At 40.1% G+C, this 25,000-nt stretch overlaps 1 protein-coding gene across 1 annotated transcript in view; it reads right to left on the reverse strand.

Moving 5' to 3' along the window:
- The window catches only part of LOC137984450 (uncharacterized), a 33,160-nt gene extending 8,272 nt beyond the window's left edge, over positions 1-24,888 (reverse strand). Inside the window, exons 1-12 of the mRNA XM_068831624.1 lie at positions 24,665-24,888; positions 17,375-17,579; positions 17,142-17,279; positions 15,845-16,004; positions 12,622-12,833; positions 11,745-11,958; positions 11,137-11,402; positions 10,381-10,543; positions 7,732-10,049; positions 6,064-6,118; positions 2,868-3,110; positions 1,255-1,332 (exon numbers count right to left, since the gene is read on the reverse strand). Coding sequence (XP_068687725.1) covers positions 1,255-1,332; positions 2,868-3,110; positions 6,064-6,118; positions 7,732-10,049; positions 10,381-10,543; positions 11,137-11,402; positions 11,745-11,958; positions 12,622-12,833; positions 15,845-16,004; positions 17,142-17,279; positions 17,375-17,579; positions 24,665-24,669 — 4,057 coding nt within the window. The 5' untranslated portion in view covers positions 24,670-24,888. The remainder of the gene's footprint in view (positions 1-1,254; positions 1,333-2,867; positions 3,111-6,063; positions 6,119-7,731; positions 10,050-10,380; positions 10,544-11,136; positions 11,403-11,744; positions 11,959-12,621; positions 12,834-15,844; positions 16,005-17,141; positions 17,280-17,374; positions 17,580-24,664) is intronic.
- Positions 24,889-25,000: the final 112 nt, after the last annotated feature.

Raw genomic sequence — 25,000 nt, forward strand, 5'->3', positions numbered from 1 at the left:
GCTCTGTTGTCAACTGCCTCGACTAATTCTGTCGCCGATTGTAGGTCAAAACGGATTCCACCTGAAAGTGGTTTTACTGACAACATATACGCGGCTGACTTAGTAGCACGGGTGTGTCGGGCTTTCAGTCTTACAAACTAGCGTTTTGCATATATAATAAGCTGCATTTACAAGCTGAAATTTCAAGCTAGCAAGTGAATAACGTTATTTTCCGCTAGATCCAACCCTCTGCGATCAAATCGGTCAGTTTGTGAACATGAGTAATCTGGTTATTTTGGAAGTATTATTTTTCATTTTGTTCACGGGAACCCTTGAAGGAGTATAAAAGAAATAAAGAGAGGATGAGGGGAGAGAATATATCTCCATGCCCATTGATAAAGTTATTTGGTCTCGTGCCATGGACGCGCAGCCATAACGTTTCAATGAGCTGTCTTCCTCAGAATAGCCACGCACCATGACCATGGGTTAAATATACATTTTAGAAAAATATCATTTACAGAGGCCCATGTATGGTGGGTGTGTTCTGCTTCCCTCGTTTTCTCTTGACGAAATTCACGCAACCAGGATCTTTAATCTTCTACTTGGGCATAAAGAGAAGAAGTCTTGAACTGAGAGAGCAAAACCACCGGAAGTTTGTAGTTTGCCCTGCGCTAAAGCGGCGGCTCAAGTGAATTTTGTAGACAACCAAAAAGTTAACAATTTTGCCCAGGTGATGGTAAATAGCATAATACAGTTCCAAGAGGAGATGAGTTGCAAAAAAATGAGTGGCATTGCGGTTGGTGAAAGTAGACATTTAGAAAAAAGACGTTTCACAAATTTCTCGATGAAGCATTTTTCATTTTATTGTATTAAGCCTCATTAAATGCATTTACACTAGCAAGTTTTCCTTGACAAGTCCACTTGTCAAGGGAAACTTGCCGACTGTACACACTAGCAAGTTCTCCCTGACAAGTTTTTCCGTGAAAAGTGTCCTTGTTCAAAAACAAGCATGCTAGCTTTTGAACAAGGACACTTGTAAAGGAAAAACTTGTCATATTTTTCCATTTACACTGCCAAGGAAAACTTGTCAAGGAAAACTTGATGAGGCTTTAGCACGACACCTTGTCCAAATGACGATATGAACTATTGCCTTCACCGATGCATCGTTGTAAATGATTGTCCTATTGAGTAATTTGACGGAAAAACGCATACTACTGTCTGCAACCGCACACCACTAACCGGAATGAACAGAGATAGCTAGTAGATATGTCTCACCACTTAATGCGATAGTGAGCTGCCTTCCCTGTTGGAATGGGATTCCTCTCACATCAAGCTTTTCTGGCAAAAGGGGACCTGCCACAATGAAAACATTGTTCAAAAAATGTAAATGGGGTCATTGTGAACTGCAGAACATGGCAGATAACAATCCAAAAAGGCCCGTTTCTCGAAAGTCCCGAAACTTTCCGGCCCTTCTTCGGTTGCCACAACTTCCTCTCGCCTATATACAGGAATCCAGGTGGCCCTCGGATTCCAGATCCCAGCCCATGGGATTCCGGATTCCGAATATTGGCTCCAAGATCCGAGTCGTGGATTCCGGATTCCAAACTCATAGGTTCCACCAAAATGGATCCTGGATTCCGGATTCCTTTACATCGGGCGATTCCTCTGCATCTCAAAAAGGAAGAGATTTTAAGTCACTATACTTCACAGTCATTTTGCTGTTCGTTATATTAAAATTGTGATTAAAGACCAGCTTACCAAAGCAGGTGGATGGTAGCTCTCGGGAAACGGAACCCTGGCCGGATAAGGCCTAGGAAGCCTCGATGGAAACGTTTAATTTCTTTCACCTCGCTAGAAATTATGGGACAGGTCGCGAGCTGGCTCAGCCTTTTTCTACGACCAAGGTAAAACAAGAAAGCATCAACACCTGTTCGTGTCAAATATGAAGTGGACAACACATCTTTCACCAAAGACTGTTACATTCGCCACTCTTTCGCGATGAGTCTCCGATGATGGGGCGAATGTTATGGAGAGTTTTCAAATTTATAACCTTAATTAAATATGTGGTTGACTTCATTGTATTGTTATTAATATATAAGTGATATACTGACGTTGTGTTTCACACTGAAAAGCCGTATATATGTTACTTTATTTCTAATATCAGGCCGTTAAATTCTCATTTGAGTAAAACGCAAAAAAAGTCACGTGAATTAATAACATGAAAGGTTTTTTTCGAAACTAAAGTTGGCTGGAAAATCATCAACAGTAGGGAGTTTATGAAACCACGACGGCTAAAGCGACCAAAACGTCACTTCAAGCTATTCTAAGTGTTTCACGATGTTTCCATCTTGTTTATGTTATACAATATGGGCAACCAGAGACGTATGTACGGATTTGAAGCAAATAGAGAGAAGGAAAGATTCACTGTTGTTTTTCCACGTTGTCGTCAAAACCTGAAAATTGGCCATTTTACGTTGTTGTTTTGGGGGACAGCTATTCTTAGAGTTATTTTCATAGAGTTATGTCGTAGAGTTAGATTTAAGTTTCCAAAATCCTCAGCCAACATTCATAAAAGCTAACCTTAGGCCTAAGGTTAGCTTTTATGCATGTTTAGGATACTTCCTGTATTTCTGAATTCAGGATTTAAGCCTTCCAAAATCTTGAATTCAGGATTTTGGAAACTTAACTTTAACTCTAATGTGATAACTCTATGAAAATAACTCTATTGCTAGTCAACCTCGTTGTTTTGACGAGTACGGGAGAGAAATGTACAAAGATGCGTGCCGCACGATCATTTTTTGCTCTTTTAACCAATAATATTACTGCTTTTGGGCGTTGTCGTTTCTTAAACTCCCTGGTATTGCATAGACAGACCATGCTTTGCTCACCAACAGTTCCTTCCGGTGAAATGCTCCGTAAGTATTGGACAACGTCAGATCTCTTCGCTAAGTTAGCTTCTCTGGACAAGAATCGGATCCACTTCATAGTTTGAGGATCTCGTTGTTCCCAAGAGGCTTCCATCAGCAGTTGTTTCTCTTTAAACAGACTCACAATTTGTTGAGGGTCACATGACTGGGAAGCGAGAGACTCCCGGAGCTTGTCAGGAAAAGCGAGTGCCTTGTCTTCATATCCTAGCGAATATTCAGATATCTTATAGATCATTGAGGCCCTCCCAGGGGTTTTGGGGAACAAGGGAACATGGCTAATTTGAACTGGGGAACAAACACAAAATATCCTAGGGAACAAGGGAACATAAACCATTTAGGGATGAAAAAGCTGAGAACAAGTTTGGAAGCAATTTCGGAAACAAGGGAACACAAGAAAATTTTTAAAGGAAGCAAGGGAACATGGACCCCTTCCCCCTCCCCCTGGGAGTGCTTCATCATTTTTAAGCACCAAGGTAAGGCCTCTTCTTAGATCATTACATTGGCTGCTGGTAACGCAACGTATACATTTTAAAGTTTTATTAATCATTTTGAAAGCAATACATGGTCACGCTCCGTTCTATATAAGTGACCTTATGTCAGTAAGGAGAAGTGGTAGATACAATCTAAGATCTAGTAATAGTGTAATTCTTCAAAAAGATCATCAGCAACACTGGGTGACTGCTCCTTTCACGTGGCAGCCCATAAGCTGTGGAACAGCCTTCTGGAACACATATGGAATATAAAATCTTTAGGTTGTTTCAAGAAGGCTATTGAGACATTGTTATTTCAGATAGCTTTTAATTTTAGAATGGTTACTATTAAGTGTGATTCATTTTAGCTTTTTGATTTTGATTATCATTTATTTGTTGCAATTAGATTATTATTGGGTGCAGGGATGGCGCAGTGGTGAGAGCACTCGCCTCCCACCAATGTGGCTCGGGTTCGATTCCCAGACTCGGCGTCATATGTGGGTTGAGGTTATTGGTTCTCTACTCTGCACCGAGAGGTTTTTCTCCGGGTACTCCGGTTTTCCCTTCTGCTCAAAAACCAAAATTTGATTTGATTTGTGTTAACTTGTTAATTTCAATTTACAGTGTCCCCGATTAGTGCTCTACAGCGTTAGAAGACTAGACACTTAAATAAAGTTTCTTTCCTTATATACCTTTCGTTATTGCATATTTATATAATTTAATCAATATTGTAATGCGCAATTGAAAATTGCTAGTATTGATAATTGCGCAATATAAGTTTAATAAACTGTATTGTATCAAAAGAAAATAAAGGGGGAGAGAGGGAATCCCTCATACATGCCCTTTTTCCATAGGTAATATGTCTCAAGTTATTCCTAGATCGACTTCCTCGCCGTACAGATCCCAAGGAGATTAGGCAACAGCCAACCACATGGCCCGAATGTGTTCCGCGTGGATAGCCCACTCTCAGAGAGCACATTCCCGTCATGTGATTGGCTGTTGCCTAATCCCCTTGGGATCTGTACAGCGTGGGAGTCGATCTAAAAATAACTTGAGACATATTACCTATGGAAAAGGGCATGTCATTCGAAATGGCTTTTAAGAAAGAAAACATCAAAATAATTAGCAACTATTCACCGAATTGGAGGTGGTAGCCACCGACATTAAGGTGAATACTAGTTTTAGTATACAACGGTATTATACGTTTCTTTTCATCATGCTTACGGCATCTATTGCATGATATAAACAAAACACATAATTACTTGAAAAAAACGTCGCTAGTAGGGTTAAATTACAGAATTCAGGGCCACACATAGAGACTCTACTGACGAAACCCTCGTTTGACTCGGAAACTTTAATCTAAACTGAGCCCTAAAGGTCAAGAGTACAAACAAATGACAACAGCGCAATATTTGCATGCCAAAAAAAATATTAATGTCCAGTCAAATGCTTACACTAATGAGTCATAGTTTTCTCAGTGTTGATGTAATCTTGACACAGACTAACTCTTACCAACTTAGGTAATTGCTCAAGTTACTCATTTAATCATTGCGACTTAATCTATCAAGAACAAGTTCGGCCCATCGGTTCACGCTACGTTTGGCAGGAACAGGAAGCACAGCTTTGACGTAATTCTCGAAATAACAAAACAGGTGTATTGTACTTTTCAAAAGGAATCAATTAATCTTTGTTTTATTGCACAGGAACACGTCATAAAAAGGCACTGACCACAAATATTCCTCGGGTGTGTGATCTCGAAGAGACAATTTTCGTGTTCACGAGTGATGACTACGAATACGTTTTTTCCCTGTAACTTTTTCCCTTGACTTAATTTTCTTTTAAAGTTTTACAACACAAAGAGGAGGTTTAAGAGAATAAAATTATGCCAAAAAGATAGGTCGCCAACTTTGTTAAGGAGACACCGGTCTCCAGCGGTCATTTACTCGGTGAACTTTGCTGGTGTGACACATTAATTTCACCACAATTATCTTCTCTGCAGGTAATATAGAGAGAGATGCCAAGTCCAGATAAAGTATCTTTTCAACAGTTCGACAACTGCAGAGGACTTCAACCATACTTGCAACCATCGGTAAGCTCCTTAGAAAGCAAACCGAGCTCGACAACACGCCTCCCCGAGAGCGCAGTTTCACTTTGAATTCAATCTCAGACTGTAAATGACACTTAAGCATCAGTAAGGAAACTCGACTTTCTTTTTCGAGAGTCTAAAACGTTTTCCTTTCTGCTCTTTACTGCTGTGCTCTGAAACGGACCATTCTTCTTTCTAGCGAGCTATTTTTGAAATGTTGCCAATTTTGCTGTTATGCGCAGAACAGGATGCACAGTGCAATATTTTCAGGTCCAAATCCATCGCAAGTTGCCCCGAGGTCACATTTCCGGAGTTTGAGCAGCCAATCAGAGCGCGCCTTCAACGCTACCACTGTTTTGGTATATACTAAATACTGATATATATTAAGAATCTCGATCTTACGTGCTATTTAGAATTTTCATACGAAAGAAACCTCGAAAAACCCATCCCTTAAAATGTTTTGCCACGGAATCACCCAGTTTCCCGAATCATTGCCTAAAGGGTATTTCAAGTATTTTCAGGTAAACTTTCTAAAAAGGTCTTAAATTTGGCGCTGCCTTCACTAAATCTAAAATTTTTAAACAATAGAAGGTTAATTCACCTCCACCAGAGGAAGTAAAACTTTTGTAGCTGTCATCAATTCCTGGCTGTAATACCTAAATGAAAACAACCGTAACAATGTCAGGCGCTTTCTTCGGTGGTGCTCTCTAATATGGCGAGAAGTCGCGCACATTTGAGCCCCTTCCTCAGGCACCGGGGTTACCCGAAAACTTTTTGTTTTTAAGACATCATGGCGTCGCCTGGAAGAATTTCCTTTGCAGTTAATAATGAACAATTGCATCCTTTTCCTTGACGCTCTGCATTACAACCCACTCGAAGCCCTTCAAGAGGTAGACGTTTTTTCTTAACACTTGAAGAGTTTGCCATTTTGTAACCGAAAATCATGTGATGAATTTCGGTTACAGATGGTTAAATTTAGGCATTTACATGGATCATGTGGTCCATATTTTACATAAAATCATGTTGAAAAGGGAACATATCGTCGTTGTGATTACGACGTCAACTTTTAGAAATGAATTCGTTGTATGTTCATCTAATGGAAATTATCCTCGCTTCCGTTTAAGCTTATAGGCCTTTACATTTCTCTCTAGCCTCTCCGTGTTTAGTCGCAGGCTTAAAGGGGTAGTGTCACGCTACTTTAGTCAAACTTAAAAACACTAAAGACGTCTTTGCATCAATGAAGTCCAAAAAATAATGCTGTTGTTTTGTCACCAATAACCACTGAAATACACTGAAGCTATTCTTTAATGTTTGCGACCAAGGATGAAGAGAATGGAAATGGATTGAAACTTGAAAAAACTGGTCAGTTTGGAGATGATGTCCTCAGAAAGTCACCAAAAATTAAATACGAATAGCCTCTTTGTCATATCTTCTCAGTGGGTTGTCAGGGATGTTGTACTTGGGAGCTAAAGTACCAATTCAGACGTTTCCCAGTACTGTTTTGACCAAACTTTGCATGATAATACCTCTTTAACGCGATTTAGGCCATGGGGTTCAGGGATTTAGAAATGCACCAACCCATTGTTATTGTTTTAACCTATACCATAAGTAGCAACGATTGGCAGCGTGGCCAAGTAGTTGGGGCTCCAAACTCAAGGATGCGGAGGTTCCGAGTTCATCAACTATTACATTTTTGCCAATTGTTTTTCGTAGCGTTTTGTGAAAGAGGATGATTTGCCAAGCAATACAGCCCAAAAGCTAATTTAATAAAAAAGCAGCTCAATTGTGAAACACAAATGGTGCATGAAACTGTAAAACCCCCGGGTATTTTCGATTTATCATTTCTCAAGAGAAAATGCATAACTTTTTACCTCGTTTAAATGACAGATGAACCGATCAGTGTAGCGACCTAATAAGCAACTTGGGGAATGCTTGCATGGCAGGGATACAATTTTCATTCCAGAACAACTTCATCCCGGTTCACTCTTTCATTGTTATGCATTTGTGAACACGGTGACGGCGCAAAATCTCGTATCAGCATGAGACATACCGGTCTCTTTTGAGTCCGGTACTTTTGTACAGGATCGAGGTTCTTTTCAAGATATGATGAATCATACCAATGTTACATAAACGAAGGAAGTCACAAGAGAGACCGGGATGAAGTCCTACCGGATCGAAAGTCATACTAGTATGATGTAAAGATTTTCTTGTGCAGGCAGTTGCGAGGAAAGTAGCTTTCAAATTTAGACAGTATTTCCCGTACATTTACCTTATGATTCAATGGAGGAAACCAAAGTGAAAATTGTGACACTGGCACTCTGGTGTTTTTGGCGGACGCAGATCTTGTGCAGAATTTGGCATTCTTGGCTGAGCGCAATGTAGAAATTGACCAGAAGTGTAAGCATTCCTCCTCTTTGCATCCTTGTTTGCCATGAGCCGGGCAATAATTGACACCACCTCTATAACAGCAGACTGGACAAATTATACTCAATTCATATCTCATATTCTTAAGCCAGCAAAACTCTTGGCGCATACACTCTAGCGTTAAGCACACTTGACTACAAACAGCACGCGTACAGGTCACGTCAATGGTGTCAAGTTGGAAATTTGGAGAAAAGCTCATCTTGGAGAACAAACCCTCATCGGAATGAAGGCTAGTATTCGCATTGTGAACAACAATCTCAACGAAAGAAGAGTGGCAGAGAAAGATGACGGAACAGTCGTTGTCGGTGGAGGTAAAATATCTTGCAAAGTTGCAAAACAACTGAAGCTTTGCTGGTTTCCAAAACTTTTCTTTTTTACCCCACAGAAATATCTCCAAGACCAATCGGGGAAATAAACCCGGGGGGATATGACCATCTTCAAATCTCAGAAACAGAGATGGCACTTCTGAAGACGCAACCAGCTCAATAATCTCCCTCGGCGGGTGTGACTTTAACATAGATGGTACAAGGTAGCTCTTGTTTCCTGAAGCATCCAGTGGCCAGGGACACATCAAACTAAATTTCTCCATGATTGCAATGAGACTTTGGTAAGTTTCTTTTTCATTGGATAAAGGTGTCCACATGTGCACCAAAAGCTTTTCATCCAAAAGCCCATGTGCCTCGAGCTTATTCCATTTGTCTAGTAGTTTTTTCTCTGTAAGTTGATAAGCCGGTTGCACAGTTATTACTTTCTTAAACACGTCAATGAGCCACTGGGGATCCAGGACAACCAATTTATTCAACTCTGGGGAGTCATCAAAATGAATGATATTTCTTAGGTCATGCCAGTAGTCCAATAATGTTTTAATATCGCTCTCTTCTGTTACGTCGCAAACCTTTGATGCAATGCCTTTAGCGTCTTCGAAGCAAATGCACTTGTTTCCCTTCTTCTTCAATGTTGTAATAACCTTCTCAAATTTTAACCATTTGATCGGAATGGCTTCGTTAACGTAAGGTAGTTGTTCTGCAACAGCCAGAACGTGTTGTCGTAGCCGTATAACCTCTGAGCATTCACACGCAGTACCCGATTTCCTGTTATCCACAACGAACACATCAAGCAAGTGGATTCCGTAAGGCTTGCTTTTTAGACAGCCTAGGATTTCATAGGCTATCTCTTGAGGACTGCGATTTTTATCGTAAGGTGTATCGGCATGAGTGCACACTAAAAATACAGGAGGGAGCTTTTGTGGCAACAATCCTTCTTCAGACGTAATCGTAGCAGTGTTCTTGTGGTCGCGGGCACATTTGGCTACAGACGCCACAGATCTCATCCAGAAATCCAGATAATCTAAATTAGTTTTTAGATTGAAGGTGTCCTGGTATTTTTTGTATACGCCTTGTTTTACCAGGGGCTTGGCCAGTTCATTTGGATTTAAGCTGAGATCATAGACTAAACAGTAGATTGCTCGTGCTGTTAGAAAAAGTGGATGAGTGACATAGTAAACTGACTGCCCGGCGAAATCCCACAAAGTTGAATAAATATTTTCTCTATTGTCCTCCCAATTACCTTTAAGTAATTTTTCAGTTTCAAATGCTATTTCCTCTGGAATATTACGGGTAAAATCAGATAAGACTTTTGGATTGTGTTCTACAGGGAAGGAAGAGATGTTGAACTCTTTTTCGTTGAGAAAAGCTGCTGGTTCGATGGGTGTTTCATAGCTGTTGGTATCTCGTTCTGTCTCAGAGGTAAAAATCTGTCTGCTTATTTCAGTTTCGTCGTTATCACTGCTAGTTTTAATTTCTGACGCGCTTGGTTCAATTAATGGGGTTTTATTCCCTCCCTTTATGTTGTTCACAATCCACCTTGCAGCGTGGTGATCAAAAGAAATTGCCGCATCAGTATCCTGCTCGGCACCTGCCGTTCCTGTTCTCCACGTCTCAGTAGTCACTTCAAAATGAGAAGGATCTACATCTATTCCCACGGTGCTGTCTTCCTCTGGATCAAACCTCACCCCTTTTAGCGACTTCTTTAAGCTGGTCTTTCCCGCTCTATCTTGTCCAATAAGCATTATTGGAACTGTCTTGACACACGTTTCTCCATCAGCTAGAGCCTTTTCGTAGGATTTCAAAGCTAACGGACCCCGAGCAAGAATCTCAGGAGGAACTGCAAAAGCCATAACAACATATCACTCTCGAGCATTTGATCTAGTATTTCACAAAGATCACAAGAACAACTAACAACTCAGTGTCGAACAGGGCACGTTGAGTCAATTTTTGCTTTGGAAAGGAATTCCTTGAGTTCTTTTAAGAATGTTGTCAGTTGGGTGAACACCTTGTTGGGATAGACTCAGAACTTCAAAAGATAAAAGATATGCACATGCATGCGGTGTTGAAAACCTGTCCGATCCTCCAATCCTAAATTAATATATTAATCGTTATTCAATTTTGATGTTACCAATTATTACCGTCTAGTGATTACTTCGAACAAAACTTACTTGTTGATGGCAAACCAGTTTCTTGCATATTAATTTTGATCAAAGCATGGACATCCTTCACTAAAGCCAGCAGGTCAGGTATTCTCCTTACGATGAGTTCTGGTTGCCAGGTCCCACTGCCGAGTAATCTTTCCCACTCTTCGCAATTAATGTGAAGCTTAGTCTACGAGGGTAAATAAAAAAAACCCAAAAGGTTTAGCTGTTTTTATCTTGGTATTTTATCTATAAATTTACGTGGTGGTACTGCATCCTTATGGATTCTGCTAGGAGCTTATTGTTTGCGTAAGCTTGTTCTTGTATAGGAAGAGAGAGAGAAAAGAAGTTTTTTTTTGTTCCTCAAGAGGTAAAAAATTCACTTTAGTTGGTTTAGGCCAAACTTGCCTTGGATACCGAAATGGAGTTTAGAGAGCAAGAGAGAAACACGAGGGTTAATCGAGGCGCAGAGCTTCAAAATGAGGGAAACATATATTTTAAAAAACATGTCTACGAAAAAATGGAAAGCTATTAAAAGAAAGAAATTACCATATTGAAGTAGAGGTCGTACGTTCTAATGTTCCAGTGAAGAATAACTATGCCAGACTGTCCAACAAAAATAGCAAGATCTCCGCAGTGGCGCAGTTGAATATCATACTGATAATTCGCTCGGAAGAAATAAACTAGCAACAAGGGCCGAGAATTCCAATCCTAAACATTGTCTTTCCAGAATAGTGACTGATTCACAGCCCATTTTTCATCTCAGCTAGGAAAAGTACTTACGACTTCCCTGTTTCCTTCTCGTTCCGTAACATTGCGCCACTCTCGTTCTTTGGAAAGGATGATGGCAAATCCTGATTTTGTTTTGAACAGAGTTCTTTCACACAGCCTCTTGTGAGTTAAATGGAACCCCTCGGGAATGTTCTCTGGAAGCTGAAGTATTCCTGATCCAGTTTCATCGACTAAAGTCAACTGAGATAGGTATCTTGCTAAAGCATGTCTAACCTGTTCATTGGGTACATACTCCGTGGCCATGGCCAGATCGCTATCTGAGATGAGATAAAGAGTGTTTGGCGTTACATATATTACGTATCCTTGTTCCCAGATCAAAATATTCGAATTTGGAGTGGTTGGATTTTCACGAAGGCGAATTTTAAGTTCAGAGAAAAACATATATCGGAGTACTGACGATAGCCAGAAGGAAGCACAATTTTCATACATTCATAGTGTCAACGATGGCAAATGCAGTAGGAAAATGCTTTTAGCATAAAGTGATGTAAATCCCTTGCCTTGACATTCGGAATTATCTTCCGAAGTCTGAGCTCGGCCAAATTAAATTCAAAACAAAACAATACAGTAACAAATAACGACACTTCACATCAGAATCAGACCTGCTCGTCCACGAATGCCGAACCTGATGCAATTATATTTGCATCCAGGGAACAGTATGTCCACATCCAAACATTTCCTTTGTTTTATGACCAGCCACCCTCGACACCGTGATCTTGTCGTTTCATCTGTAAAGTGTATCTCTTCTAAGAGGTTCTTTTCATCACTAAAAGGAGTTTTTACGATATCTTGTCCATCACCGTGAGAAATCCAAACCTGTATATAAGAATAAGAATGTTATTAGAATGATAAACATTTAAAGCTGTAGTTTTTCTAATTTAAACTGAGGATTCGTAGCGACTTACAGATGGAAAGGTCAACGCATCTTCATTGGTTATAAAGAACCGAAGCCCTAAAACATCAAGGCTTCAACGGAGGCCTGGGTTTTCCCAGGACTGCTTACGCCCTTTCTGAAATTTCTGTAACGTCACAGACAGTAAACGGCAGGCCCTCTCTCACCAAACTACATTGTTATAGCTTCTTACAACCTGTAGAACTTTGTAGAACCTACAAGCTCTTCAGTCACAAAGACAAGTCTGACAAAAAGAAGATGCAATTCCTGGTAGGGTGGTCTAGTAGATGCAATTAATGCCTTGGATGGGTGAGTTGGGGGGAATTGTTAATGGCTAATGGAGGCCGCCTGGAGCACCTAACCACATTTTACCGTAAATCACCTCAGAATATGCATAAAAAATATATATAACTATCATTATCAGTAGAATTATAATTAAAAACCCGACCAACAACCCAAAGGAACTAGAAATGCTGCCGTTCTTTTATTTCCGGACGCCTACGTCTCGGGTCGTTTACGTCGCACATCGCTGGACAAAAATATACGTCTATGGCAGGGAAGAGATCAATATTTAATTAAGTCCTTACCTTACACCGCAGAAAATTGTGACATGGGGTAAGATACGTAAATTCATATCTTGCTAAATATGGCATATTCTCGGTGAAATCATTCTCCCTAAACGTTCGTGCATCAAGGTCCACCCCTTCCCTGTAAGACATTTTCCAGCTAGTTTTTCTGTCTGTCAGCTGCAGCTTCTCATTTACTTGATCGAAGGACCATTCTCTGTCATCCAAGTTCTCTAGGAACAATACACATTTTGATACACTTTTAGTGACTCAGGATTCGAGTAGAGCCAAAGGTTCTGTGAGTGGTACAAAAATGGTGGTAAAGGAAGGACCAGGGAGGATGTAAATGACTCCAAATAAGATTAATTCATACACATTTTGATACACTTTTAGTGACTCAGGATTCGAGTAGAGCCAAAGGTTCTGTGAGTGGTACAAAAATGGTGGTAAAGGAAGGACCAGGGAGGATGTAAATGACTCCAAATAAGATTAATTCGACTCAACCTATAGTATTTAGGAAAGGGAAAAAACTGAAGTATCCTGGAAAGACATAGAGCTGGGGTCGAGGCCAGACTCGTCATCACGATCGTGAAAAGTGATCGCTGTTTTCATTTTAACAACCTGGTTCCCATAGGAAACAAAACCAACAAACACAAGCAACGATTGGTCACCTGGCCCCTGTAGCGTTCTCCGATAGCCTTATCCGCCGGATAAATCACTATCCAGCTAATAAATCATAGCGAAACCAATTCCGCTATCCAATAACGAATGAATAATGAGTTATCCGGTGGATAGCGTTATCCGTCTTTTGAACCACGGACACCTGATCGATAATTAGTAACCTTAAAGCTGGGGCCTTAAGTATTCCAGAAATGAAGAGAACATGTTTCACTTTGCCAGAAAGCAGGCTTGAAGGGAAATACCATTAAAGTCAAGATTTAGGATGTTCTTTTCCCATAAAGTCATCATGATGTCCCTAACCCTAACCCCTGGACCCACCTCAGTCTATTCGTGTGGATGTTTTGGTGATGTGGATCACGTAAACGTAACACAAGATGTATCTCTCGCAAACAAAACAGCATTAGTGTAGATGGGACCTTAATGAACTCGTGGAGAACATCCATAACCTCGAATTAACCGAAATAATCATTTCAAACTTGCATCGCTGAATTGATTAGCGCAGTCTTCCAACTGTGACGTCATTTAACAATCATCGTTCAAGTTACAGGTTCCCTCTTGTATAGTCCAGCGTAGTGCAAATTTGAGCTATGGTACAACAAGTTGCAAAATTGTTGAGACACTTCCATTAAAAAACACCTTTTCTAGCTTCCAATGCCCGCCGTATCTAGAATTTAAACCTTTCCCACTTCCTCTCCCCTCTCCCCCTTTCAACGTTGACTACTTAAGTTTCCAACATTTTTTTGTCTTGCTAGCAACACTGATAAGGGGGGAAGGGGGGCTGCAGTGTGAGAGATAGTAGGGAAATTAATAACGCCCCAAGAAGGTGAAGTGTCTCCACTGTTTTTGCAACATGTTGTAGCTTGGATTTTGTAGTTTCTACACATCAATTACCTCTGTAAAGGCACGTGCACATTTCTGGAAGCCATCACTGTCGAACTCTAGCAGTTTCATAAAAGTTCCAATTATCCCGTAATGGCAATCAACACTGAAGAATTCAAATGGGACCACGGTAAAATAGACTGTCATGATAATCAATTCAACGTTGGAAGTTCGAAACGAAAATGTGGTTTGTTCAAGATTTCTGCAAGTTATTCTCGATTTGAATGCAAAACGAATCAAGTAGTTTTAAGATAGGATAGTTGATAGTTGTGGTCCTGTGATGCTGTACCATTTATTATTTAGCAAATTATTGAATGAGGCTAAGTAGGATATGAAGAATTCTGCAGATCAAGGAGGGTGTTATCCACCAAGGCCGAAAGCCGAGATGGATAACACCCTCCGAGATCTGCAGAATTCTTCATATCCTATGAAAGTCGAATTCAATAATTGCTTTATTATTTATTCAAAAGATTAAGTAACTGGGTAATAATTTCTTCGCTCAAACTTGTAAACCTACTCGCAGCCATTTTGCTCTTTGTTTTTCTGCTCACCAAAAATAACACAACCTCGTCCCCAGGTTTTCTCGGTCAACGGTTCAATGATCTGTAGCGGGCTGCACTTTTGACGTCATTTTGACGTCATCGGTTGAATAATCTGCAGCGGGCTGCGCAGTTGACGTCATCAGTTCAATACGACAAATTCTTTCCAAATTTGATCAACAGCAGCTGGTTATGGTGAATTATGCGTGTTGTCTTAACCAATCAGAAACAGGGAAATATTTTGAATGAATAATAAAATATTTTATTACATTTTTGACCTCGGATATTGCGGTTCTACCTTTCTGATTGGTTCAATCAATTTCTGTCATCAGGTGATAAACGGTATGACGTAATGTGGAATCTGATTGCGTCAAGTGTTGTCAAGTTTACTCCTTGTAATTTTGTCTTAGATGAAGAGCATTTCTAAAGAACTTTACATGGAGAATGGTAAAGACAGTAATGAATATGACGGCGGCCAATGCCTTTTGCCTCAGCCATTCATTTAAAAGCAAGTCACGAGTGTTCCCTCACCGATATGGCCAGAAAGTTGCCACAAAAAAATAATGACAAAATATGGCATAATTAGCAATTATTCCATTTGCGCTTATTGAATATAGCCAACTCGGCGCTACGCCTCTTTGTCTATTTTCCATCTCATGGAATAATTGTTAATTATCATAATTTATTACTTTTTTGTGGCTGGCTATATCGGTGAGGGAGCACTCGTGATTTGCTTTCAAACGAATGGCTAAGGCCAAAGGTGTTGAGCGTCGTCATATTCATTACTGTCTTTATCATTCTCAGAAAATGCCACGTAAAGTTCTTTGGAAATGCTCTTCATCTAAGACAAAATTACAAAGAGTAAACTTGATACTTGTGATATCTGGCTCTGAAAACGGCAAAACCTTTTATCTAACAGTCCAGCAACTCGGAAACGTCCTGTTGTGCCCTTTTTCTCATCTCAAGCATTTTTCACATTTTTTTTGCCGATAGAATAAATCCGCAATGTGATGTTCACGTGAATTTGAAAATAGTCATCGAAATCAAAGTTGCACCGAGTTTGTTTCAGTGATTTTTTCAACTCAATTTTTCATCAAAAGTTCATCAAAAGATCAAAAGCTCTGTTATGAAAGAAAATATTTTACCTTCCTCAGGACCTCGGATGACTGCCGTCCCAAATTGACACCACATGTCAGCTTTTGGGTGCGTTTCTGTTTCTTTTACCTTGTGAAGTGCAGACAAGACGTCCTCCACTAGATGTGACTGGTATTTAGAGTGTCTTTTGGAACTCACATATTCATATTCCTAGACAAAACAATGACAAACGTGCGAGATGAAAGAATTCCTTTAACTGAGGAAGTCTTCATTTTGAATTGAGAAATTGGTAGGGACTATGGGGAGGTTGCTTAACTGCGGAGAATCACTGTGCCCAACCAACACACTCCTAGTGAGTTTATCTGTAACGAGATCCTTCCAGAAAACAGCTTTTCAGTATTTTTTTTTCGCCGAAAGCTGTCTTTTAATAATGCACTGTGTAAAGAACTAAACACCTCTTCATTATTAGTGTCCGCTTTATTTTTTGTAAGGAATGTTTAGCGTTAGTTTGCTGTGCGTGCGGAATGTGTTTCTAGATGTCAGCTAACTGATTTAGTATAATCTACTAGTTTTCACTTGCAAATATTTAAGACCAGTTTATAAGTCATTTTGAGTTTTTTGGTGAGTTCGCTTAAAAGCAGTTCAAAATTATTCGCCAAGGGCAGTTCTGATTCTTCTTCTTCGACGCTTTCAATGCAGTCTTCGTTGTAATCTTATGTGTCTTTCTTAGTCCCAGCTCCGAAGCAAATGTAAAGTGTTGCTTTCTATCGCTTTTCCGTCTCAAAATTGGTTCGCTTAGCAATGCTCTTTGTTTGCTTGTATTTTAGTTTTAACTGCTTTTCCGTCTACTTTAACAAAGTTTGTTAAACCTTGCAATTTATGCTGGAGTTATTTGTTCTCTCGTGGAAGTTACACACTGTATGTGAATGGTCACTGATAATGATGGAGATCGCAACCGTGAAAACATGGAACAATTTAAGCACTTTTTTTTTTCACTTAGCAGTAAACATTGGTCAAAGCGCCTATTTTTAGAATTAAACATTAATGTATGCTGAAGCCAGGCTATTTCTATTTTCAACTGATTATTATAGCACCAAGGAATAAAAAAAGTGAAAGATATACCTAAAAAAGGTGAGATAAAGAGACACTGAAACTGATTTATTAATGAAGAACCGCTCTCAGATTTAAATTATTTGCTTTTGGGAAATAAGCATTTTCAGTTTCGTCCAGGTGTAATTGTTTATTGGTGTTATGGCAGGAGAATTCTTTTGAACAAGTAAACGATATTGATAGACAAAGCAAGTACCAAAAAATGAAATGGAAGAAAGAGTGATTTATATTAGGTACCTGTGGGTCATATTCCCTAGTTGGTACTAAATTGTTTTTAACATATGCCAGTTTACAGTCACCGGGAAGATGGCTCCCATCAATGTAGCGGCGAATTTCGCTTGAGTTTTTTTCCTGGCTTCTTTGTCTTGCATCGAGCTGAATCAATAACAGACAAGAATCAAATCAATTAAGGTATCCGAATAATCAATGAAAATTATAATTTCTCATCAACAAAAATTAAGTCTACGTACCACTCTCAATCCTATTTTCTTTTTAACCAACTTCCTCTGTTCTTCATTACCCGCAATTATGTAAACTTCTCCATCCTTGATAATCGCTGTCGCTCCTGTCTGGGCATTGATTGCTCGAAGTTTAGACTGCTGCCTGCCCAACACAGAGGGCTTGAGTTCATCAGGAATGTTCACTCGTTCCCATTTGACGTGACTGTTTGTCTTTCTGAGGTCGGTGCATTGAAAAAAAGAGCGACATTCAGTTTGTTATTTTATGATTGCAGAGAACTGGATGCTAGTGTAGAGGAAAGCCTGGTTCCCATTTTTGCGATAAGCACAAGCAAAAGCCAACCAGGTCTCTCCTTCAGTTGGCGGATTATTCTTCATTAATTGTCAATTTGCTCCAAGTGAAGTATTATCGTTCATTTTGGACACTGAAAGCTTGATAGGGATCCTGGGAAATGAACTTTTTTTTTTTTTAACCGAACCCCAATAACTGGATACGCAGGACTCGAACCTGGAAACATTTGATTAATACTGAACCCGTTCACTTAACCACTAGACTACCACTTCACTAACTGCGAGGATGTCATTTTTTTCAATGTCAATATTTTTTTCTTCAAAATGCCGCTGTAAACGTGTATTAACACCTGCAAAGAAGCCAGCTTACACAGTGAAAAATTTCGTTCATCAAACTTCAAGAGAAAGCTAACCAATTTAAAATCAAGCTTTAAACTTAACCATTATTAAGCAATAATTTTATATCTATACTAATTAGTTTTGGTAAATAATCGGTACACTAAGCAGTCAGTTGATCTTTAGTGGCCAAGTGAATAAAAATAGTACCTTAAAAGTGGGTTCTCCGAGGTTCAAGTCCTGCCCAGGGACCACTTTTACCTTTTTTCTTTTTATCTGCTACCACAAGTCCTGGGACAGAGTAATCTAAATGAAGGATATTACTTCATTTGGAGCAAAATGACAATGAACAATAAATAAATCCTTGAGGAATAGATCGTGTTGCAAAAGCACAAGCACAAGCATGAAGCATAAGAAAAATCGTGTGGGAACGGGCGTAAAATAAGCATAAACACGAGCATAATCACAAGCACAAGAAAAGGAAAGCTTCCTTTTTTTGTGCTCGTGCTTGTTTCACCAGTGGAAACCGCCGCGAGTTAGCATAAGCACAAGCACGACGATTCGCACGCCATATTAAATCTTACTAGATCTTCTCCGACATTACTACGCTTGCGTATTGCTTGATTTTCCTTGCTTGTCTCGCGTGTGAGAACGTCCTGTGCTTATGGTATGCCCGATTATTTGTTTTTTGCGAAGGTCAGTGGAAAAGATTTGTATTAAGGGCAGCGTTAGAAAGAAAAGTGGAATTACTGATAGAGATTTTGAACAAAAGCTTACAATTGTCAAATCTGCGTCATAAGGGACGATGTCAAGAATGTGGACGCCAAGAACGTTAACGTGCACGTGCGTTTTACATTCATGCCGTCAACGTCCTACCAATGTGAAACTTCAAAAGTGAATATCAAGTTATGCGGAGAACATGAACGCCAGACGACAAATTATCAACTTTCTTCGCAGTTATGAACGCAATTTTTACAATTGCGTAGAGAAACCAACTGAGCTATGCAGCCACTGACAGTGGCTGCAGTGGCTGCATAGCTCAGTTGGTTAGAGCGTCGCACCGGAATCGCGAGGTCACGGGTTCAAACCCCGTTGAAGTCCTGAATTTTTCAGGCTTCTCTACGCTGTTGTAAAAATTGCGTTCATAACTGCGAAGATCACAGCTTCAGTTGATTTCATACCCGCAGTTCATATATGATTCATTTCATATACCATTTCATCTTTGTGATACCTGTAACAGACAGGCAAGTTTCTTCCATTTTTGAACAAAACTAAGATCTCACTCCTACGTTTGCCGTTTGCCGTAAACCGATCCTAAATCTCTGTAACAACGCGAAGTTATGTTTTTGAGTAACGTTAATTTTTGTAGCTGTCGTCGTTACCCTTGCTTAATTAAGCAACACCTAACCCTAATTACATTGCATGAATCAAGCGCTTCGCGTATCATGATTGAGACTTATCCAGTGGGCTTCTTTTTCAACTTCTTTGTCTTCTTAGATTTGTTACTTAATACATCATTTGCAATCACCGAGGGAAGACCGTAAATAACTAGACGTTTCCCGTATAAATCGATAAAAAGAGGAGCACTAGAAAAAGGAAAGCACAACTTACGACGTACTTCATTTGAGACAGTGTAAAATCGATCCACCAAAAGTCGTCGTCTTTCAAGCGACGGCGGTTAAAGTATCGTCAAGCATGGGCATGGACCAGGTGACGTCACGAGACTTGATTGTCATTGAAAAAGTGTCGGCAGTTCCTCATCTCCTTTCTCTTTTGCTTATTCTTGCGTTGTTTAGCTTATTGAGAAAATGCGATACGCTATTATTTACAATATGAACCGAATCACGGAATTCAGTCTAAGAGTAAACAAGGTGGTATCCTCGGACATAAAAAGTCCATTCCTCGATTTTAATGACATTTTCCTGTGAAAAACTTTCAGTGTGGGAATTTTTATAGAAAATGGTACGATCTTGCGAAAAACATACGAATTAATGGTAGGGGCGATCTGTTGAGACATGTCAGAATTGGTCAAGCCTTTAGGCTAGTCCAATTGTAGAATTTTCAAAACATTACGACTGAAATGGAAGATACTACCTCCGTTACACGTGTTGGAGGCTCTTCTTGGAGAACTAGGTCGCTTGAATACGTTCTTTTTAGACAAAATGTCCCACTGGTCTGCGGGTTTGACAATGTCTTGTGCCTCAATGTATCAATGCAACTGTTCATGGTAAATAGTGCCGTTAATGCGCCCGTGAGAAAGATGTGTAACAAGATCATACTGCGCATCTATGCTCAAGTCAAGACTCTATACTTCATACATTTTTGGACTGTTCTACTACGTCCTCATTCTACAACGATATTGTGAAATGGTTCAATAATGTGAGCAACTTAAAACTTACTTCCCCGAATGAACAGATTCTATTCCATATAAAGAAGGAAAAATGCAAACTGACAAACGCCCAACTTTGTAGAACTACTGAGGAAAATTGAATGGCAATGGAAACTTACTATTGTAACGACCGTTAAGTGATTTATCATAAGAAGCCTTTTTGCTTGCCGTTTTCCGTTTTAGAATATTAAGCCGGTATTTCAGTTACCTTTCGAGTCTTTCCATCATCTTCCCCCAAAGTCCCACAAGGGAGCGTAAAGAGCCTTTAGCAGGATGCGCGAGCTAGAATTATGCCATATTTGTAGATATGATGCAGCTCTTTCACGCGACAGTAATCACGACATTTCTTCGCAAGCAAGTAACTTACGTTGTTTTTTGTTGACATAAGCGAAGCAAGTCAACGCCGAAGTTTAAGTTTTTTCAGCTTCAAGTTTTCTCAAGTTTCTTCAAGTTTCCAGCTTCAAGTTCTCAACAAGGTGTCCAATGATCCAAAACATACTTTAGTTGGCGTCTAGAACACTTTTAGTAAAAACTGATTCAGATGTTATAACCTGTTTTTCATAATATTTAGCAAAAGTACACCCTGACTTCCAACCTGCTGTTTTCACAATGTCCTGAAGCGATACATTGTTACGTTTGGCTGCAGAGGTAGCGGCGGCACGTGTACTGTGCGGCTTACATATTTCAACATCTATATTAGAATTCCTCATAACTGTCTTAATCCAACGATTAAGACTGTCTCTGCTGGCTGCTCTGTGGGGCTTTGTATGAATTATTAAAAGTTTTGCTTCATTTCCCCGAAGATCCTTGGTTCGATGCAGTTACTCTGTACACACTGACCTAACACACAGTTTGCTGTCTTCAGTGTATTTTGTCAGCTTGATAACAGGGTTGTGAAAATCTGGTTTGCTTTGCTTTACATGTCCATCCAGAACAAAAGTATACCCGGAAGATTCTTTGATCATGTGGTTAGTATCCAACTGGTGAATGGTCTGCACTCGTTGTGCAGTGACCAACGCAATAAGCATGACAAACATATGAGTAAGGTTCTTTAAAGATACATCCTGCACTGGCGGCATAGAACAAGGATAATTAAGAACTAAGGTGACATCCCAGACTTGACTGTACCGTGGAAGTGAACTGGGCGTGTTTGAAATACACCCTTCATGAATCTCTTAACATAGAGGTTTTCCCCAAAGAAAACGTTGTCCTCAGGAGATATTACTGCAGACAAAACACACCTGACAGTGTTAATGGCACTGTAACCTAACCGCTTTCCATACAAATCCGTAAGAAACTCTACACCAAGTTCTCTAGGTGGTGAAACTGGATCAGCCTTCCTCTCACCACAGAACAAACCCCAGCGCCTGATATATGTGTTGTACTGTGCTTAGGACTTCGGTCTCCAGGATGACATGATGACATCGGCTGCAGATCGAGAAAACCTTCTTTTTTGGAGGGAGTTCCTTATAATAGACATGCTATATGCCTATATTTTTCTGAGGGGGATGCAGTGTCATTGTCCCTGGCAATGTCAGTAGATTGTCCTCCTGAGGTAGTAAGAGAGGATTCCTTATCAGCTTCCTCATGAGCCGGGGGGTACCAAGGCTGAGTGGTCCAGTTTGGGACAACTAACATCCCCTCCGCTTCGTCTTCTTGAATTTTCTGCAGGCAGCGATTAATTAAGCTAACAGGTGAAAGGCATAAAATTGTAAGTCTTTCATTTCACTGAGAAAGCATCTACATACAGTGCTTATGGATCTGGGTGCCAAGAAACATACAAATTACACCGTGTGTTCAGCCGGGAGGCAAAAAGATCAATTCAAGGGTTTCCCGGGATATGTACATGTGTAAGGTCTTTAAAAACGGATGAACAAAGCATCCACTCTGTTTGGTCATAATGAATTCTCTAGAATTTTTATCAGCTGTGACATTCCTTATTCCAGGCAAATGATTTGAACTCAGCTAAAAATTTTTCTCTCGATACACCACAACCACATTTTCATGGCAATTTCATTACACTGTTGTGACTTAGTGCCTCCCATGTTATTTACGTAAGACATAAAAAGCTGTCCGCAATTCTAAGTAATTGATATGCAGACTGTTTTCATCTGGATTCCATCTCCCACCTGTGGAAAGATCTGCCCTGACACCTCCCCACCCTTGAAGGGAAGCATCTGATTGGAGGATAATTCCTGGATTGCCATGGGAGATAGGGCAGCTGGCTGAATCAATATGTGCAACCCACCATTGAAGGTCTGTAACACAGTCATTGTCAAGAACAGTACTGGCTGAGTAGTGTCTGAAGTGTTTGGCACTTGTGAAGTTCTAAAGATCTGTAATACAGTGGTCCATGCTCCACAGCAGGAAAACTATAAACTACAACGCCAATCAGTTCCGCACGTGCTCTGATTGTGCAATTTCTGGGTGGCTTATATGTGACTGACACAATGTTTTTGTGCCATGGTGATTGAATTGATCAAGAAACCCAGGAAAGTAAGTTCTTGTGTAGTGAACTGGGTTATTGATTTCTTAAGGAACAGACAGCAAAGGGTTAAACTAAGTGGAGTGTTCTCTGATTGGTTGGACGTTCCTGCTGGAGTGCCACAGGGGACCCGTTTAGGTCCATGGCTATTTCTAGCGATGATTAACGATCTCCGTCTCCCCGAGGAGTTCCTCATGTGGAAATTCGCCGATGACACAACGGTCTCGGAAGTTGTTCCTGCCTCCAAGCTCAGCACATAACAACAAGGGGCCGACTGCATTCATGATTGGTCTCAAGAAAACCATCTGCAGCTGAATCCTGCGAAGTGCAAGGAGATCCGTACGTGCTTTAAGCGCACTCCCCCTAGTTTCCCTGGGGTGTCCATCGAAGGGGTCGAGTTTGAAACGGTCTCCTCAGCTAAAGTTCTTGGCGTAACAATAAGTAGTGATCTTAAATGGTCTGCGCATATTGACTCAATAACAACCAAAGCTGCCAAGAGACTTTATCTCTTAAGACAACTTAAGTGCGCGGGAATAGCCCCCAGCGACCTTGTTTTGTTCTACTGCAGCGTTATTAGATCAGTCTTAGAATATGCGTGCCAGGTATTTCATTGTAATCTACCATTATATCTTTCGGATGAAATTGAGCGCATTCAGCGTCGCGCATTGCGCATAATTTTTCCTGCCTGTAGTTACAGTGAAGGCCTAGTTAAAGCCGGCCTTCCATCTTTATATGACAGAAGAAGTCAATTGTGCAAGGAACTATTCAGCAACATTGAGCAGGGTGACCACAAACTAAGTCACCTTTTACCGGCTCGTTCTCTTCGGAATTATCATCTCAGATCCAATCGCAAGTTTGTTGTGCCCTTTTGCAAAACCAAAAGATACCGAGATAGTTTTATCATTAGTCACTGTACATAGTTTTTACGGACTCATTTTTATTCCAACTTTTGTCTTATTTATAATATTTATTTTTATATTTAATGCATATATAATTGTGTAAATATTCACGTAATTCAGTCTTTCGACTGCAAAGTGTTTTTGAAATAAACGGTCTATCTATCTATCTATCTATCTGTGTTGGTATGAGTACTGATTTTTCTTCATGTACAACAAAGCCTAGTCGTTGAAGAAAGTAGAGGGTGGTACAGACATCATGCATGCAGTCTGCAAAGGTGTCACCCTGCAGGTAAGAACCACCAATATATGCTGATGAAAAATACCCTAGCTGCCTAAGCGTTGAATAGACGGGTTTAAGAAGTTTAGTAAATAACCTAGGGGTACTTGCAAGATCATTTGGTAAACAGGTGTACTGAAACAATTTTTCTTGCCACAAAAACTTTAGGTATTTTGGTGTTCTTTGGCAATGGGGATGGAATAATATGTATACCTTAAATCAACTGAAGCCATGAAACAGCCTGGGATGACAAGCTTAATTGCTGTTTCCAGAGTTTCCATTTTAAAATGATAGTAGGGTATTACGAGTCGGTATTTCAGCCCAATTTCTTAGGGCGAACAAAGATTGTAGAGATAAAATCTCCTGTTTCATGTTTGGAAGGCATAATTACTCCCTTCACCAAAAGCTTGTTAAGCTCACTGTTAATGACTTCAGTTTCTTGGGAATTAAGCCTAATCCCCCTGGGAGTATAGCTCTGTGTTGGGACCATGTCGTCAGTGAACTCAATGTGGCAGTGTTGTACATGATCTAAAATGTGTAATCGGAAGTTTATTTCTTCCATTCATCAATCTTTTTTCAGCCTTCCTGCTTCAATAGGTTGTGACTTTATGATATTACTCCATACCTCATTTAGGGGCTGGAGCCTGCTCAACATGTGGCTGGTTCACTGTTTCCCTTGTGCCCCTCTCCTTTCCTCTTTTCATTGTTTTGAGAGGAGGGCCTTGGCCAGTTTAAACGCTTTGCACGGAAATTTCTGTTGCTTTTATAGCCAAAATCCTTGCTTCTGGTGCCACTGTGTTGATGTAAGTTGTAGCCACTTCTTTGTGGCCGGGATTTGTTGTTGGTTCCAACTTTGCTGCTTACCCGATTAGCTTCTGCCATCTCTTTTAGCTGTTTTCACAGCTCGTCTCCAAATAGATGTTCTGTAACAGGAACGGTACTTGAACACAGATGCTTGTAA

The sequence above is a fragment of the Montipora foliosa genome, chromosome 14 (genome assembly GCF_036669935.1).
Source record: "Montipora foliosa isolate CH-2021 chromosome 14, ASM3666993v2, whole genome shotgun sequence".
In the NCBI taxonomy this organism is placed as follows: Eukaryota; Metazoa; Cnidaria; class Anthozoa; order Scleractinia; family Acroporidae; genus Montipora; species Montipora foliosa.